At 30.3% G+C, this 15957-nt stretch overlaps 5 protein-coding genes across 5 annotated transcripts; 3 read left to right on the top strand and 2 right to left on the bottom strand.

Annotated features, from left to right (window-relative positions):
• Positions 1 to 206: 206 nt before the first annotated feature.
• Positions 207 to 1820, top strand: cubi_01770 (uncharacterized protein; the record flags this gene model as incomplete). Its single annotated transcript, XM_029018782.1, has 1 exon — positions 207 to 1820. One exon carries the CDS (start codon positions 207 to 209, stop codon positions 1818 to 1820), a length of 1614 nt encoding a protein of 537 aa, XP_028873166.1.
• A 57-nt stretch (positions 1821 to 1877) lies between these two features.
• On the bottom strand, positions 1878 to 3470 carry cubi_01769 (uncharacterized protein; the record flags this gene model as incomplete). The annotated part of the gene is made up of 1 exon (XM_029018781.1): positions 1878 to 3470. One exon carries the CDS (start codon positions 3468 to 3470, stop codon positions 1878 to 1880), a length of 1593 nt encoding a protein of 530 aa, XP_028873165.1.
• A 496-nt stretch (positions 3471 to 3966) lies between these two features.
• Positions 3967 to 10003, top strand: cubi_01768 (C2 domain-containing protein; the record flags this gene model as incomplete). The annotated part of the gene is made up of 6 exons (XM_029018780.1): positions 3967 to 4102; positions 4155 to 5024; positions 5076 to 8797; positions 8840 to 8929; positions 8987 to 9048; positions 9424 to 10003. The coding sequence occupies 6 exons, from the start codon at positions 3967 to 3969 to the stop codon at positions 10001 to 10003; spliced, it is 5460 nt and encodes a 1819-aa protein (XP_028873164.1).
• A 49-nt stretch (positions 10004 to 10052) lies between these two features.
• On the top strand, positions 10053 to 12594 carry cubi_01767 (uncharacterized protein; the record flags this gene model as incomplete). The annotated part of the gene is made up of 3 exons (XM_029018779.1): positions 10053 to 11963; positions 12020 to 12401; positions 12488 to 12594. The coding sequence occupies 3 exons, from the start codon at positions 10053 to 10055 to the stop codon at positions 12592 to 12594; spliced, it is 2400 nt and encodes a 799-aa protein (XP_028873163.1).
• Positions 12595 to 12709: 115 nt separating this feature from the next.
• cubi_01766 (malate dehydrogenase) lies at positions 12710 to 14401 on the bottom strand (the record flags this gene model as incomplete). The annotated part of the gene is made up of 1 exon (XM_029018778.1): positions 12710 to 14401. The coding sequence occupies one exon, from the start codon at positions 14399 to 14401 to the stop codon at positions 12710 to 12712; it is 1692 nt and encodes a 563-aa protein (XP_028873162.1).
• Positions 14402 to 15957: the final 1556 nt, after the last annotated feature.

Below are 15957 nucleotides of genomic sequence, written 5' to 3'. Positions count from 1 at the left end.
ATTTTGATTATTGGTAAATTGAGACTAAAATATATTATTATTAATATTAATTTCATCATTCATTTTCCCTTGGAAATAGTTAAAATATTTTGTTTATATGTTAAATAATGCTTAACATTTTTATCAGGAATCCTTCGAGAAATTGAAATTACCGGTTATAAAATAGAATTTCTCGTTAAACTTTATAATTCGAACATAATATTATAATGGATGTAACGGAAGTAACAGGCTCTACGACAAGAAAGGTAATCGCGGGTGATCATTCAGTTAACAATGCTTCCCCTAATGAGAGAGTAAATCACCAAAAGTTGGTATCGAGCAGAACAAACTTTACTAGTAGGACGGATAGAAGGGGATGGAGATCTTCTAAGTGGCGTAACGCAAAATTTGGCTCAGAAATGTCCGAATCTTCAAATATAAATAGTTCAATCAATCTAACAGAGAAGGATTTTTCAAAATTTCAGGACACTGAGTCATCAGAAAGTTTTAATGTTATAAGAGGGTTCTGCCTTTGTGAAGGATATAATTTGGAAAGTATTAGGTCTGCTCTTGATAAACATAATTACCGCCATTGGTATGTAGATAAAGAAAAAACTATACTAGCATTTGATCTAAACCCATATTTTGATAAAATTGAAATCACTTGGGCAACTCAAGGACGATTAGGTAAGGTTCTTTTTCCTGCTGGTATATACCCACCGATTCAAATGATATTAGGAAAACTTAGTAGAAATCTCTCAATAGAAGAAAATTCTAGGGACAATCTAATTGGACTTGATAAAATAGTCGACTGGAGGGTATCAGATAGATTGTTCACAAAAGCCGAAAATGAAACAAGTTTTTCGGATTTGAGATACAAAAAACAATACTCTAGTTATGATGAGCATTCTGATTTTCAGAATGACATTTTGTCAAATTCAGTTCTTTCTTCAAATTTTACAAGTATGTCCAATCACGAGATATTGGAGCGAGGGGAATGTTATTTAAACGATGAAAACTACTGGAAAAAGGTTGAAAATCCTATTTTTATATTTAAGAATGGAGTAATTGTTGCTTGGAGCAATGAAGAAGTTACATCAAACTCGATTACACATTTTGGCTCTCCCAAGTATTTAGATGAAAGGTTTGACGATATTATAACTTTCCTTTCTCTATATTCAATTGGAGGTTTTGTTGGGAAATACTCTAAGAATTGCCAGTACTATACTATGTTGTTTAAATATGGGAATTTTTCGTATAGCAGGTTTTATAGAAGTAACCGAAAAATGATTTCCGATATTGTAACTTTGAAAACTAGAAGTGCAGAAGAAAAACTTGCAGCTTCCTTATCAATTGGTCAAAGCATTAGACTTTCTTTATTTGAGGGCTTTATTGAGGATTGCGTTGACAATATTAGGTATTTACCATTAAAACTTGCTCAAGTTGGTGCTTCTAGTGTTATTGAAGAAGAATTTAAGGTAGAAGTTCCCCAAATAAGAAAAAGATTTTCCGAATTATATTCTTACCAAATTTCAGTTAACTTGGTTGAGGACTTTCTTGATATACCTGAAATCTTTTGGCATAATTATAGATTTCATTCGGTCTGGCGAAATCTACAACAATATCTGGAAATTTCAGAAAGGCTTCAGGTTCTTAATAGACGTATAGTAATGATGCAGGAACTTCTTAAAGTTATTACTGAGGAGTATCAAACAACGCAAGCTAACCGATTGACTTGGATTGTAATTATTCTTTTAGCTATTAATTGCTTCTCATCTTTTTATAGGCACATCTTACTAAACCATCCACATAACATTTCAGAGCAGGGTAAACCTATTTAATGCCAAGAAATTTATATATTACTCATTTGAAATTAATTAAACAACTATTAGGGTTTACTAATCATGTAATTTTTCTCTATCATCATTTTTATTATCTTTCACCATTTCTTTTTTTTTGTAAATATTTTGTATTTCCTTAACATCTTCAAAAATTATCTCGTATAAATCTGTCCCAAATATCTCCCACACAATATTGTCTACAATTGCACTATTTCCGATAGAATATGTACTTTCATCTAATAATTGGCTTGAACAAACATTTTCTGAATACATATCAAAAAGCTCTCTTTGCTTTGGATCATTGTTCACAATTCCTTTTGCCTTTCTATAATGATGCAAATATATTCTTAGTTCATCTTTCCCACCTACACTAATTAAAGGAGCCTTAATAAAATGGAACTTTTTACTTATCATTTCTTCAGTCTCGTGTATTCCCATATATAAGACCCTTTCAGGTTTAATAATAACTTTTCTTCTCGTCTTGTCACTTTTTTTTGTACCGGAACTTAACATTCTACATGTTTTACGATATAAAATAAACTCTAAATTTTCCATTTTTTCGCTAATTTCTTTCTCAATTTTTGAATATCTCTTCAAATTATTTTTATCAGATTCCCACTCTAAAAAATGAAAATACATCGGAATCCATAGTGCCCCAACCTTATTATATGTACTACTGGATTCCATTAGATTTAAAAAATCTATTAAATTGTAATTTTTTAGGCTTGGAAATACAAATTCATCAGTATCTACAAACAACAAATATTTGGTTTCCCCAATATTTCTTAATAAACAATCCTGTATCATAGTTGTTTGGGCAAAATCCCAAACTTGTTTAAAAGGAATTATTGGTAATGCATATGGAATAATCTCCAATACTTTTTTGATATTAGAATAATAATTTATTACATTTTTTACATCTTCATCCAGTTCCAAGTAATTCTGATATAAGTAGAATTTGTTCACGCCCAAGTATAAATATGAGTTAATAAATTCAAGTATTAGCCCTGCATTATTGAATTTTTGTTGATTTCCAAAGTCCTCATTCTTTATTGGTTCACCCCACCAAGGCCTTACACAAATATTTAGCTCGTAATTATTCAAACTATTTTTTGGAATACTGTTTATAATTATCCATTTTTCTGATTTATTAATAATATTTCCATTTTCAAAAATTCTTAACAAAATTTCTCCTGATATCTCGTCAAAATTTATTTCATTATCTAGAACTTCGCAGAGTAAAGTTGATGATACATATTCCTTATTGTGATGTTCTTTGTGAATGGTTTTAACAATAGTTCCTAAATAAATATTTTCGTCCTTCATTACTGCGCATTCCATTTCTATTCGGTTATCAAAATTTAATGGGATAAGTGAGTTAATTCGTACCCTATCTATTCTCCAATCATAATATGCTGAGTATATGTAAATTTTAAATTCATTAATATTACCATTTTCCTCACCATGCTTATCAATTTGAAAATTAGGAATTAGCAATTTTAACTCTTGCCAATCCTGATAATGTTGCTCATTTCTTCCCTTATTTAATGATTCATTTATCAGGTTTCTTGAAGGACTACTTGCTGAAAATGATGATCCAACAACCAAAATGGTCAATAGCAGTATCTTTAAAATGAATTTCTTGCGCATTTTTCAATACAAGATAAAAATTATATAATTCAGTTCTAAGTAAGAAATTATATCCAAACTCTTAGCCAAGTATTTATAATTGAAATAACTATTAAAAAAGATTATAATTTATTTCCATTTGAATTCTCTAGTATTATTTGAGTATCTGAACTAATTATAGGACAGAAATTATAGTATATTACAAAGATTACACTCTTTAGATGTTTTTCTGGTTAAATGGAATAGAAATACTATAATGAAAATAATTGATTTGGAAATTAAATCATAAATTTGTAAGTAATTTCAATTTATTAATTTGGGGTGCAAAGCTGCATGCGGAATTTGTAAATAATAAAGTCATTCCCGGATTAGGCGCGGATTGTGGGGTTATTGGGCTAAAAAGCTGATCTACATGCTAAATAATAAGATTCAGCCAAAAGTATTGGAAATTAAAAAATAGAAGATTAAAAAATTAGTCACGGATTAATCTTTTTTTGTAAAATTTGCGTATATAAAGATGGTCAAGAAGAGAAATAAGAAGAAAAATAAGAAAGAAATAAATAAGGAAGTACTAAAAAATGCAGGATTTGATGAAGGCGAGATTTGGAGGTTGGACTTTAAAGAAGAGATCGAATTTGAAGAAAATGTTGTTGGTAAGTTTTATTTTAAATTATTTGAAATAAAAAATTACTTTCTTTCCGTTAGATCAAAGCAGGTATGAAGTACCCTTATTCGATTTAAAGGGTTATAGAAGCCAAAAAAAAATAGGTAAACCAATGGGACAGGATATTGAAATGGAAGAAGAACATGATTCAGACGTTAGCCACGAGGATTCAGAGGTTATTGATGTTGTTGCGCAAGATGATTTTGAAGAATATGAAATTGAACAACAAAAAGATGATGAATCTAGATTCTTGAAAAAAAGATTTGAAATAGAATTAGATTATATGAAAAAACTTAGAGTTTGGGAAGCTTCTTTTTTTATACACTCCAGTGAGAACCTAGAGAATACTCAACAAGAATTTTTCTATGTTATAGAATTTGGGCATGTGAATCCAGAGAGGAACTATGAGGGAACTTTAAAGAGAATGATGGTTTATACAGCAGCGACATTACTAAAACCAGGAGAAGTAAAATTATTGACTTTCCCCATCATTGTTTGGCCAAAAAAAATTTTATATATTTCATATTCTGAATTGGAAATGTTTCAAATATCTATTAAAATTTGGGCAATTGCAACATTTACTTTTAACCAACTCCTTGCATCTGTGAAATTAACTCTCAAAGATATATTGGAAAACGAACCGGAAACCTATTTAATGTTTAAAAAACATCTCCCAGCTCCTTTGGGGAAGGATGGTAAACCTCGTAAAGATTTAAACCAAAAAAGTTTTGAAGTACACAGAAGTAGAGTAACTTTGCAATTACAAGAAATTTTTGATTATGATATTTCCTTAGAAAGTTGGAGCTTTATTCCAAATAGAAAACTTCCTATAGAAATTAAAAAAGCACCAAAATTCTTACGACTAAAAGTACCTTTAAATAATGATATAAATTCAGGCATGTCTTCTAGAGGTAAGTTGAAATATTACAAATATCTTTAATCATCAATATTCATCAATGCAGAAACAATGGTTACTCCATATTCTACCGGAGGTTACTGGAAGGCTGTTTGCAAATTTGTATTTACTGGAACAAAAATTCAGTTAAGAAACGCATACATTATAGTAGAAGTGTTAGCATATTTAAAATTTGGACCCTCTGTTATAGGAGCTGCAATGATACCATTAGCATCTGTAGAAAGCTATCCGTTAGTTAAAACAACAATCAGGAGAGTAACCATCGATATATACAAGATTATTGCAGGGGAGATGATTGGCAATGTTTTTTGCTACTCAAGGAGTACAGGTCAACCCAATGAAAATATTAGAAGTAGGCCTTCACAAGTTGCTTCAGGAGCAGCATTAGTCTCTCAATTAAACATAAATGAAAGATATTTGGTCTTTAGGCTCTTTAATTGTGATAATTTGGCAGCTGCAGACGGCGTAACAGGTACTTCAGACCCAGTGGTAAAAGTAAGTTGGGATGGAATTGTTAATACATCTTCAGTTAGAGAAAAAACAAGAAGACCAGTTTATAATCAAAACCTGTACTTTCCTGTAAGAATTTTAGACCAAAGAGAGCTTTTGGTCACAAGTTTTAGGAGAAAATGTTTGCCAATTGATTTGCTTTGTAAAGGTCCAGTAAAAATTGAAGTTTGGAATAAGAACGATACATCATCAATTTTATTAGGCTCAGGTGAAGTTAATCTAAATAAAATGTACACTATTGGAAAAGAAGACTTTAGGTGTTTAGCAGAAGGATTAATAGATAGGAGATCTAGAAGAGCAGACGGGAAACCAAATTTTGATCAAGAAGCTGATCGAGGTGAAACTGAAGATAACATTTTCGTTAATAATACTTTATTTACAGTTCCATACAATACTTTGGTACTAAACATGAATATGTCACTCAAATCAAAGGGGTTTGGAAAGAGTGTATTAAAACCGAGCATACATTTTGAGATGTTTTTTATTCCACCATTTCCTGCTGATGTGGTTGTTCCTGCTCCACCATCAAGCAAAGCAATCAGTAATATATGGAAGCAATTGGGAAATAGATGGAATCGTGATTTTCACAAATGGAAAGGAATTTACAAGCAATGGTTTTCCTCTGCACCGGATAAAAGAAACTTCAATGTATTGCAGAGGCATCCACAAACAGAAGAGATTTTTCCATTATGTTCATATATATCTCCAATTGCAGTTCCTAATTTGATATCTAATGAAGGAAGTTTGTTACATTGGATCAATAATTTCATGTATATAACATTAGAAAGTCAAATTCAACCACCTGGGAAGATTCCAGAATTTACTCCCCCTAATTTGTTCTTATTATCAAAAAAGGGAAGTATTACAGATCATGTATTGATGCTTTGTAGTTGTTTATTAGGGATAGGATTCGACGCATATGTATGCAAAGGAACTATAGAAAATGGAACTTTAGAACATACATGGGTTATGACTAGACATAGGTTTGGTCATATTCAATTTTGGGAAGTTACAAGTAAACAAAGATATGTTCTTCCTTGTAGGTATGGGATCGATCAGTATTATTCAATGATGAACCCATTCCAACAAAATGTAGAAGTAATACCATCAGTAAATAATGATAATAATGATTTAGAGGTTCCTGATGATAATTTAAGAGTAGAAATGTTTGAAAAGGAAAGAGAGTACTATAATGGGTTATATTTGCAGCAATGGTTTGAATGGTTAAAACAAACAGGGCAAGTCAAATATGTAGAAACTCATGCTAATGAAAACATGGGAATAGATATTTGGGGTGAATTTTTAGTTCCGGACATAAAAATTGATCCAAAAGAAGTAGATTATGAAAATCCTGTAGAAGAAGATATAAATGATATTGGTAATCGAAAATCTGACAGAGCAAAATTCCAGAAAACTAGTTTAGATGCAATAAGAAAGGTTATAACGGAATATATTAAGAATATACCCATTATTCCAGATAAAAGATTTTTGACACCAGAACTTATTTCATATGTACCTTATAGTACAATTGAATTAGTATTTAATAATAGACAAGTATGGGGTAATCTGGGAAACCATCACCCTGCTTTAATTACATATGATTTAAATAATCCCTATAAATGGAGAACATTTTGTGGGTCAAAGCCAGAAAATATCTTTCAAGATTTGATAATAGAACCACCATTACAAGGAAGAGCTGTTGAAAAGTTGGAAGAATCAATATCGGTTTCAGTTGAAGAAAATATTGTTTTAAACAGACTAAAATTGGGTAAAGATACTTTATTCGACAGAAGTTCTGAACTTGGAGAAAGGATAAGTGCTTATTTGACATTATTAGAATTCAAATTAACCTTAGATCCTCTATATGATCCTGGCCCTCCAGATAACCATACAGCATGGTCAGCTTTGAAAACTAAAGAAATGATTATTAAGGAAGAAAAAGAAATGAAAGAGAGACAAGAAAAAGAAGAGAAAAAGAAACTTAAGCTGAAAAAAAAGTCAAACTTTGAGGATATGGTTGTTAGTAAACAAGTAAGTCCAGGAACTGTAGGTAATTATTCTGGGCAAGATCCTCAAGTTGACTTTTTTAATGCAAATTTTTATGGAAACCTTGAAAATAAGCCAGAAAGTAATTTTAATCGAAATAAAACGGGTGATAACCTGGTTCCCCAATGTTATACAAATATGGCGATAAATGCCTCCTATAATTCAAACAATCCAAATGCAGTAGGAAGAGACTTTAAGTCAGAATTCCCTTCATTACAGTATGATCCGAATTCCCCATATGCAACTAGTAATTTTAATAACCAGAACTTAAATACCAGCAATGTTGAAAGTAACAAACAATTTGTTAACAATCCTGTCAATAATTCAGCAAACCCAAATAAGATGGATTCCTATCACTCATTTTTCCAGAAATCAAATTCAATAGAGAAAGATGAAAATAAAACCAAAGCATTAACTCAATCTTTAAAAGAAGAATCAAAATTCAATGTTTCAAATATTCCCCCAAATGTTCATTCGGAAGCACATGTAATTTCAAAATCAAAAATTAATGAAAATAATAACACATTTTTTTTAGAAGAAGTTTCTTCAAAAAATAAAGACCCAAAAGTCGACTTTAAACAAAATATGGAGAATGAAATCATTGATTTTGAAGAAAAAAAATTGTCGGAAGAAAAAAATGATGAAGATTTAGAAAATCTAGAAAATGATGTAAAATATTGGAATGCACTAGTTGATAGCGAAATTGCCGATAGTTTGGAAATTGAACCAGAATTGCCTGAGGAAGGGGTCAATTTATCTAAAATTGGAATGAAAGCAAAAATTTCAAATTGGGCCAAGCCAGAAAAGGAAAAAAGCCAGATAGATAAAGACTCTCAAAAAGAAAATGTTTCTGAGAATCAATCAGAAAGCAAAACCGCTAAAGAAGAGAAGAGTGATGAATTAATTAATACTAGTCAGGTCAATTCTGGATCAGAAGATGAAAGTGAGGAAGAAGAAGAAATTCAACCTCCTCCTTGGAGGAAATTGAATAGGCCTTTAAAGTATATTAATGATCAGATTTCAAAATGGAACTGGTACTATAGAATGGAACAGCTTTATTATGATTGGCAAGCTATTAACTTCCCAACCTTCCCTATGTCAACTTTTACTGGATTCCCTATTCATTTCTCTACGGCTGATCCTAATGATGTTCGATCATTTATCGTTGGTTCAAAAAGATTCCGAATTTTTATTGAATTACCACAAGATGAGGTGAGTTATTTATCAACTATTATCTTTTTAACTTTTTTGTAGGCACACTTTTTTATTTATCCAAAAATATTCCCACTTGTTGGAGGAGTATCATCAACCTGGGTATTCTTAGGAGTACATATTCCATGGACTGTAAGTTTTCTATTTTATCTAAAAAAAGAAAAATCATTTAAATTAATAATTCATTAGAATATAAATGAGTTGGAATCAAGAATGAAAAAAGATAAAAGGAAAAACTACTTTAAAGTTTAGTTAAATATCTTAATAATTAAAATATATATATTATTTAGTTAAAATGATTTATTAAGTTTATATATTATTATATTAATTTTAAACTTTTTTCATAAATGCGAGCATGCATATTTAAATTATAAAAATAAAATATAATGAAAATTCAGAGATGTAGTTAAAAATAGATAATTTGAATAAAACAGCAAAGTTAAAAAATTATAAAACACTTGTAGAAATTTCAAAATTCTTAATCAATTTCAATGCTATTAAAGTCATTGTAATTGGAGAAAAATAAATCAAATGTGAATCAAATGAATGAAATTATTTTTGGAACGTAAAAGATATTTAATTTTGTTTTTTAATTTAATAATCATTATCATACAATTTAATAAAAGCTCATCAAATAATAGCAACATTTCGCCAACAAGAGATTTTGAAACATTTTTTAAATACCAAAATTTTCAAGAATTCAATAAAAATATACCAAATTTAGGAGAAATCAATTTACTAACTGAAAACTTTCAAGCAAACAAAATTTATGAAAAAAATGACTTTGAGCAAAGATTTAAAGCAAAAGAGAAAAACTTTGCAAATCGTGATAGAAGATTTCGTACAAATGAACTACACAAATTCAGCAAGTATTGGTTGAAGAAGTTGGGAATACCAAAGGAACTACCACCTTCAGCATGGTGTAATGAAGAAGGTGTTATCATGGGAATACCAATTACAAACAATTTTTCTAAGATATTAAATGAAAAAATTAAGTCAATTAGTGGTAGGCAGCTTCCAGTTATTACTGAGGATTTTCTAGATCGTTTTTTTGAACAAAATCATAGTGATCAACTCTACTCTAAGGGTTTAAATGTTGCATGTAATGGGAAAGCTGTAATATCGAATTCATTTTACGAAATAAGTGGTAAGTTTAGAAGAGAACAATGGTTTTACGAAATTAAATTAACAATTGTTTTATTATGAAATTTTATAATTGTATTAATAAATAGAAAATAAAAAGATTGATTCATTAATGATAAATTTTCCAGGAAGTAAGGACTGCGAATTTGTACATGAATTTAGTACAAATAAATACAAATACAGAGTATACAAAATAGATCCATTTGATAAAAGGCTATGGATGGAAGAGAAAGATCAAGTTAAGTATAGGAATAAAATGAAATCAAATAAGAATGTCTCAAATGGAAGAAATGTGAGGACTGTTGATTGGGATACAACTAAGCCTAAAATTAATTTTAATGATGATTTTGAACTTCCATCAACATTATCGATAATATCAGTTTGCATATCCAGAATAGGCAATGATCTAGAAGAATCCGATGATTCTCAGTCTCAATGTTACTCGAATGCTAGATGGTATAAATCCGTTAGAGGAAGACTTTTGCATAAGTCAGAATCTGGTAAACTGGAAGGGAAAATAGTTGATGGTAAATATTTGATGGATAATGATTTAAGAGATTCATCTATGTTTGGTATGTTGTTGTCATCCATCTTCACAGCGGGAGTAAAAAATAATATAAATGTCCCAAATGATGAAGATGAGCATATATTTTACAATAAATTGGACGTCAAGGATAATGGAGAGAATACAGAATACATTAGAAAAATATATCTCTGGCCAAGTTATTGTGAGTACAAAACAAACTTGACTAAATTAAATGAGAATCAATCAGTTAATAAAAACAAAAAAAGCAGGATAAAAGTGAATCAAAGTGAGTTTGAAAGAAATAAAGAGTTTGAGCAAGAATCTAATACAGACAACTTCAATATCATAGTAAAAAATGGGTGTCCAGTAGAAGGAGTAAAATTAAATATACTTTTGAATACTGAAACTCTCTTAATATTTTCATTACTAGATGAAGAATGGAATCGTCTACCAAATATTTCCAACCAAAGTATAACAATGAGATGTGCGATTAAACTACATAAACAAAAACAAACTTTAGAATCTCAAGGTTGTTTTGCTCTTAAATTAAAAGATAATGTTCAAAAAAATAATAATTTATATGATAATTTAGAACCGAAAAGAGGATGGATGGATCTTAATAAAGAATTTAATAGTAAATTTGAAACAGAAAAAACTAGAACAAACCATCAAGAGTGGTCTGAGAGAAGGTGGGGTGATTATTTTGACACTCCAACCAGAAGAATGCTCATGGAAGGACAATGGAGTTTTGACCCAAGTTCGAGATTAGAGCAAATTGAGGTTGGTAATATTCAGCCCAATACTGTAGGGTTACGTTCTGAAATTACTGGAAAGTCAATTTTAAACACTCCAAAAATCGGAAGAGAAAGTATTAGTGGAGGATCAGGTAACAAATCATACTTGCTATTCAATAAACAGCATGCTGAAAGTTTGAATTATCAAAGCTTTCAGTCGAGCTCAACTAATAGTCTTGAAGATATAGAAAATGATGAAATTGTTTCAAAGTCTGACTCAAATTTGTATAGCAGAAGATTGCCAAGTAAACCGATGATACATTCAGTTTTCCAAAACATATTATGGCGAGATTGGTTGATAAGATATGCACCACTAGTCGGAAATAATGGTAACTTTGTGAGAGTTGGAACCAATTTTGCTTTTGCTTTTTTAGGAGAATCCTATATTGAAGAAGCAGCCACCTTAGGTTTTTCTTATGACAGGGCTATATTATCATATCTTTCTGGAAAAAGATTAGCACAACTTGGTAGATTTCTCACTTTTGGATATACTCAAGGATTGTACGGAGTAAGAGTTGACAGATCCTCAACGATCAATGCTTGGGGAGTTGACTTACAAGCGAGATACTTCATTTCTTCAACACTGGTTTCTTTTGGTCTTAGAGAATATGCACAACATATTTCTGTTAGAGAGGTAGGACTATCTTTGAGACATAGTTTTTCACAAAAAGAAATAATTGTGGGACAACAATTTTCAACAGAAGTAAGTGTAAGCAATTAATATTGAAATAATTAACTATCCAAACCCCCATAATTTAGGCCATTGCATCCTACAAAACTTTATTTGTGGATATTGCAACTGATGTCAAAAATAAGTCATATGGTATGGCATTTGGGTTAAGAGGATATCAATTTACTGTTGTAAGGAACTTTTCAACTAGGACAACGGACTTTTTGGGTAATTGGGGTAATGGATGGCAGGTATTATTGAGTTCAACGTTTCCTAGAAAAGAAGATCCAACAGTTGCTGTTAGAGCTGGTGCGGGAAGGTTGGGAAGATCTTTTGTTTTAGCAGGTGGTGGAATAGGTAGAGATATGATTCCAATAGTATCTTTTCAAACACAACTTGACGATGTTGGAGTAATTCTGGAGTTTAGCCCTAGTGTGAATGAGAGAATGTTTGCATATGGTATAGAAATTAGTAAGTTTAAAAAGTTACTCTCTGAAGCCAAGCTTCAAAAGAAAAATCATTTATAATTACTGATTTTTGTTTAATTAACACTTCAGATCATTTTGCATATTTCTGGGAATCTATCTTTTCTGCAGAAAGAGTGCCAGTACCAATTTTGCTGGGAATTGAACCGAAGGAATTAAGTAATGCAGTATTTGGATAAAAAACCATTCATTAAATAAGGATTATGTGAACAATAATACAAAATCAGAAAAAAAACTAAAGAACGCATTCAGTTAGTTAATAGATATTATTGATGGATAGATAATAATTCATTATTAATAAGGAAGCCACATTCTATCTTTAATATAATTGAGGATGTTTTCCCTATTATCTAAAGGTAAATCTGGGCATGCACTTTTATTGATGATATTCATCTCTTTTACTTTAAGGATGATATCAGCAGCAATAGATGCAGATATTTCTCTACCAACTGGAGCAGTTAGCGGAGGGAATAAAATATTAGAATCGGAATCAGTTTGAATAGAATTAGAAACTGAGTATGCTGCCTCAATAAAACAAATATCTGGGATGTGGCTAAGCTGAGCAATTTGAGCAGCAAGGCCAATTCCAGGGAACACATACATATTGTTACATTGCGATGGAATAAATTTAGTACCGTTATTCGCTTCAACAGAGTGCATTGGACTTCCACTAGCAAATATAACTTTACCATTCGTCCATTTATATGCATCAGAAGCAATACATTCTGCTCTATTAGTAGGATTACTAAGAGCAAAAATTATAGGTCTTTCAACATAAGATGCCATAGTTTTGACTACTTTTTCATTAAAAATTCCTCCCTGGCCAGAAACACCCAATAAAATGGTCGGTTTGATCAAATCAACAATTTCTAATAGGTCAGTAATACTCTTGTCGATGTTTTTTCTAATGAATGGTATTTTAAATTTGTCTAAGCTATTTAGATCTCTTGTATTGGTTATCAATCCTTTAGAATCAACAAGCCAGAACTTTTCCAATGCGTTTTCATAAGGAATTCCCTTAATTTCCATTGACTTAATGATTAAATTAACAATACCAATTGATGCGGACCCCGCTCCACAGATGAGAATTCTTTGGTCTTCGAAACTTTTCCCAGCAATTTTTAGTGCACTAATTATTCCTGCCAAAACAATACTTGCAGTACCTTGAATATCATCATTAAAACAACGGAATTGATTTTGGTAGATATTCAAAATATCAATGGCTCTGGAAGTCGTAAGATCTTCCCACTGAAGAACAGTTTTTGGCCACCTTTTAAAAATGGCCTTGGTAATTTCATCCATCAAGGAGAAATACTCTTCATTATCAATCCTCCTTTCACAAATACCTAAATAATACTTATCATTTAAAATATCTTCGGTATTTGTACCGATATCTAAAGAAATAGGCAATACCTTTGAAGGGTCAATTCCTCCCAGTGTAATATATAACGATAATTTTCCCATAGGAATACCCATTCCATTAAGGCCAAGATCACCTAATCCCAAGATTCTCCCACCATCAGTTAGTACAATCACTTCAATGCTATCGTTATTAAAACCTTTTAAAATTTCATAAATGCGCCCCTTATGAAATTTATTTAAATATAATCCAGAACCTAGCCAATTTCTAATTGTTGGATTCCTTGAAAACTCTATGCATCCTTCACCAACAGTAGGTGTATATACCAAAGGAGCTAAATCTTTGAAATATTTATCTAGAAGAGAATGGAAAAGAATAAAAGATGAACTTCTAATATTTTCAAGAAAAGTATACTTGCCAATATTTGAATCTATCTTATTAATTGAGTTCCAAAGTCTAGAAACTTGCTCGTCAATAGTCTCATATTTTCCGGGAAGTAAGCCTTCAAGACCATATTCTCTTCTTTCTTCCATAGTAAAGCTTAAACCCTTATTATAAAATGGGTTCCTCAATAATTCGATGCCTTTTAATTCAGTTGGTTTTTTATTTCCGAGTGAGAGAGCCATTTTGAAATTATTTTTATTATTCAAGCTAAAGAAGTTATTTTTCGTGCCAATCAACAATTTGTGGGGAACTTTCTTAAATAATATATTTGCCGTATTATTAAAAAAATTTTTTGTTGGAATTAATAGTAGTTTTGATAATATTTTGGAGTTTATTTTAAATTAGAATAACTTAATTTTTTAAAAGGCTTACAGTATTTGAATGAAAGACTTACTTAGAATTAAAAGCAGGATAGAAACAAATTATATTTGAAAATCTTATTGTCTCAAATTATTACTTTTCGATTTTTGATACTACAACTGTTACTAATTTCGGTCTACATTTTAATTAGATGCGTGCACTTGCCCGCCTAAAAAAACCACAAATAAATGCATGAGAATACAATAAGAAATAATTAAATAAAATATATCTAGAATAGAATTCTCGCTTTTGGAATGTAATTATACACAAATTCGGGACACTGTGACATATTTAAGCAACAGTTTGGGTAAATTGAACAGAAATCTTCCATTTTATTTTTGAAAGTATGTTCATAATACTTTTGTTCTCTAAGAATTGTTTAAATTATTTAATTATTAACGTATGATTATAAGTATAAAAAAACAAATGTATTCTTACCTTTCTTTTATCTCTGTATCCATCAATTCGGTAACCTCATTGAAAAGCTGCCCAAATCTCTTATCTACGTGTTTTGCCATTAATTCAGTTGCCTAAAATGAATAGAAATTATAATTGTTTTTATAAAATTAATAAACTTACATTTCCTATATCATCAAATTTTTCTTTTGCGGGAGAATAAAACGCTCTTTGTTTATTCATTTTTTCTTCTAGAACTCTATCCCTTTGTCTAATTGCTTCTCTTCTAATGGAATTTCTGTTATCCTTTTTTTCTTTGATTGCATCATACCACATATCGTAAACTTTGAAGGGTTCTTCTCTTTTCCACCTAATGAATGAATTGTAATTATCAATTTTATTTAACGCTTCTCTTGTTTTAGGACTAGGAGTTGTTGTTTTTGACATTTTCATATCCCATAAATAATCAATTCCTTCCCAAATACTAAATTAAAGTAGATGAATTAAATATAACAGTTATTTTCTCATTATAACTTACTAATAAGGCTTTAATGGAATTGAGAAAGGCCTTTTTGTTTCATTCTTAAACTTTATTCAATATTTGATACAACAGTAACTTTTGATCATGTTTTTGTAGAGAAAACATACCGTATTATTATTATAGATGTCGTTATATTCCTGAGCAGATGCTGAAAGCAAAATATAAGAATCATACAAATCACCAACTTTAGACGTGATTTTCTAATAATAACCATAATTAAATGAACAAACACAAATGGATATTAATTAATCTTACCGGAGAAGTAATATTAAAGCCTTCCAAATACTCTTCAATTCTCTCGTGCTCATCTTGGTGATTTATTCTAGTTTCCTGTATTCATAATAAGGAAGCAAATTAAAGTATTCAAAGAGCTGTTTATGAATATAAACCATACCTTAAGTAATTCCTCTACACTTTTAGTATTCAATTTATAATTGGTAA

Source organism: Cryptosporidium ubiquitum, assembly GCF_001865345.1.
Source record: "Cryptosporidium ubiquitum isolate 39726 chromosome Unknown contig_21, whole genome shotgun sequence".
NCBI classification, from domain to species: Eukaryota; Apicomplexa; class Conoidasida; order Eucoccidiorida; family Cryptosporidiidae; genus Cryptosporidium; species Cryptosporidium ubiquitum.
This window is presented reverse-complemented; position numbering and strand designations above follow the sequence as displayed.